Consider the following 2,953-nt stretch of genomic DNA (forward strand, 5'->3'; position numbering starts at 1 on the left):
GGTCTCGATCTCCTGACCTCGTGATCCGCCCGTCTCGGCCTCCCAAAGTGCTGGGATTACAGGCTTGAGCCACCGCGCCCGGCCACTCCTCCCTTTATGAAGCACAAAGGACCACGTCTACTGGACAGATCCAGATCCTATTTAAGAGGGCACAGACTTTTCTGATGAAGGGTACAGTTTACATGTCATCATGACTTCGAAGAATTACAAGGTTCCTAATGACTCATAAAGTCATCTATTTTAGTCTGGTCCGTTCTCAGTAAAAGTATTCTCAACATTACAAACATACAAAAGTACCTAATGACAAATGCAAAAGTATCACGAATAAGAACAGAACCAAAATCCAGCCCCAACGGCAGCAGGACATCCAGTGTGGGTTAACGCCCGCCTCATCAGCACCTTTCCCTGGCTTGTTCTCCAGCTCTCGGAGGTGAGTACAGAAAGCGGGACGCTTGGCGTCGGACTCACCTGAACTCTCTGCCTTCGCTGTACCGTCTACTGGAGGAGGCCCGCGGGGCAGCTGTCTCCAGCAGCAGCTTCTGAGGGAGTCTTCCGGGAGGAGCAGCGTCTCTGCCATCGTCCTCGTCCATGTCCTGGTCACATTTCCATTCCTCATCTTCATTTAAAGTCGGCAGGTATCCAGATATGCCCTTCCCTGGCCCTGACCCAGAGCTCTGGTCACTACAGACTTTCGGGCTCTCCGAGCCTGTCCTGGTATATTCCAAATAAATATCAGACTTCAGGAAACAAGGATAGGTGTTTTCCTCCATAGTGGCCTGGATTTCTGTCTGGGCCTGGTCAAACATGGCAGGATCGATCAGCTGCTTCATGATGCAGCCCTTTATGAAGCTCTTGGTGGCTGGCTTGGTCTGCCGGGACACGATGCCGTTGTTATCAAGGATGTACTTTCGATAGATGGCTCTCGCCAGCTTCAGCCTCTTTTCCTCGTTCGAGTCACAGGGCTCCAGCTTCCTGAAGCCAGTGCAGGCAAACCAGAAGTCCAGCAAATCAGCACAGCCCTCCTGCTTCAGGAAAGTCCTGAACAGGCTTATCCCATCCTGGTCATCCAGCAGGGAGTGCAGTGACTCGGCCCACTTCAAGTATGGTGGGGTGGGGGAGGCACTGCCCTCAGGCTCATACCCCAGGTCCAGATCCGAGCGCCTCGGAGTGGCCGTCGAAGTCTCAGCTTTAATGCCAACACCTTTCCCAGAGCAGAAACTGTAGCTGGCGGGCCTCGGGTCTGTGGACACCAGTTCTCCCTCCTCACCAGGCACTGGGGGTCGGGGAGCATCTTCGGTGAAACTTGCTCCGAGGTCCAAGGGGAAACCCTGCTCTTGGATATTCATTTTGGGACTCTGCGTCAATGAACAATGAGCGCTGCACCCTAATACATCAGTACTTACAGCTCCAAAGTGAATCAATCTGTCCTGTTGAAACCATTAAGAGGACAAGGATTAGGAAAGGTGGGTCCATGAAACACGACCGGAGGTTTTCTCAAGACAAGACTCACGATGATGCCCTCCCGCTCAAACTCAAAGCAAGAAACTCAGTTTAAATGTTCAGTCGAGCTATATTTTGGCTACAAGCATAGTTCCACTTTAAAGCAATTTCTGGAAACTTTTACAACTACAGGAATGCCTCTCATGCTAAGAAGGGATGCCCAGGACACAGCAATGCCACTCCCCACAAGTCTCACTGCACGAACATCACAGAGGCTGGCAGCTTGAGCACCTCCCCCCTCAGCTGCAGAGCTGAGTGACAGGGAAGGCAGGAAGGTCGGAGGCAGGAAAGCTGCCTCTAGTCCTGGCTATGTGTATAAACCTGAGTGAGGGTTGGACCCTCACAAGTAAGATGGAGACAATCGCTCCACCAGCCCCAACAACACTCAGAGAGAAAGGAAGGCGCGCTACAGCCCCCAAGGTGGTGGGCGTCTTCTGAACCCCACATCCTCCAGGCTCAAGGCCACCGTTTTCCACCTTTGTGTCACGTCACACATGGTACACCTTGCAACACGTGAGAACACACGGCAGGGTGTTCTTCCAACTCTCAACACGCGCCTCAAAGAGAGATCATCATGGGTCACCTTCAGCCCCATCGACCAGGGGATCAAGGACACCACCCACGCCCAGAGGTGCTCAGACACCGCCACTGGAGACAATCTTAAAATGCTCTGTCAGAATGCTGCACTCTCTGATGAGGATTCAGATAGCAAACAGTAAATGGGTAATTTAAGGAACAGAGAAGGTACAGAATAAAAGGAAATGCAAATACAATTTTTAGCTAAGGAAGCTACAGTTCATGTGCCTTCACTCCTTAAGCTGCAAACCGAACCTCCCACCCTCTTAGACATCAGGGAACTATAGAATTTGCTGCTACTACTGCTGCTGCTGCTACAAGCCTGCAAGGAGTATGCAAAAGAGACTAGATAAGGGCTTCAACAGAACCCCTGCCATGGTCTGTCGTCCTTCCTGCCACATACTATAGGAGCCCAGGAGCTCTGGCTATGCCTCTCAACCTGGCCACGCAGGTGACTGCAACACAGCCTGCCATGATGTAAGTGGTCCTGGCTAAAAGGGGCTGGAGAGAGGGCTTTAGAGAAGCATGTTGGGTTCAAAAGCCTGGAGTGCTGAACAAGCCACAGGGAACAAATAAAACCCTAAAATCCAGGACCAACTCAAGGGGGATCTCCCAGCCACCACTCCACACTGCTGTCCCTGGTCTACGTGGAATCTGTCCCCCACATCAACTTCCTCACATTGCACACACTTTACCAGCCAACAGCTGCTCCTGGCTGGAAGCAAGAAGGATCGACAGAGCCAGGCATGGTGTCACGCACCTGTAGTCTCAACTACTCAGGAGGCTGAGGCTGGAGGATCCCTTGAGCCCAGGAGTTCAAGACTAACCTGGGCAACATAGTGAGACCCAATCTCTACAAAAAAACTTTCTTATTTAG

The 2,953-nt window shown here is 51.7% G+C and overlaps 1 protein-coding gene across 1 annotated transcript; it reads right to left on the minus strand.

Annotated features, from left to right (window-relative positions):
- Positions 1 to 417: 417 nt before the first annotated feature.
- LOC111532186 (axin-1) lies at positions 418 to 1,443 on the minus strand. Its single transcript, XM_023199407.2, has one exon. It carries the CDS (start codon positions 1,344 to 1,346, stop codon positions 465 to 467), a length of 882 nt encoding a protein of 293 aa, XP_023055175.1. The 5' UTR covers positions 1,347 to 1,443; the 3' UTR covers positions 418 to 464.
- Positions 1,444 to 2,953: the final 1,510 nt, after the last annotated feature.

Source organism: Piliocolobus tephrosceles, unplaced genomic scaffold (assembly GCF_002776525.5).
Source record: "Piliocolobus tephrosceles isolate RC106 unplaced genomic scaffold, ASM277652v3 unscaffolded_5146, whole genome shotgun sequence".
Taxonomy (NCBI): domain Eukaryota; kingdom Metazoa; phylum Chordata; class Mammalia; order Primates; family Cercopithecidae; genus Piliocolobus; species Piliocolobus tephrosceles.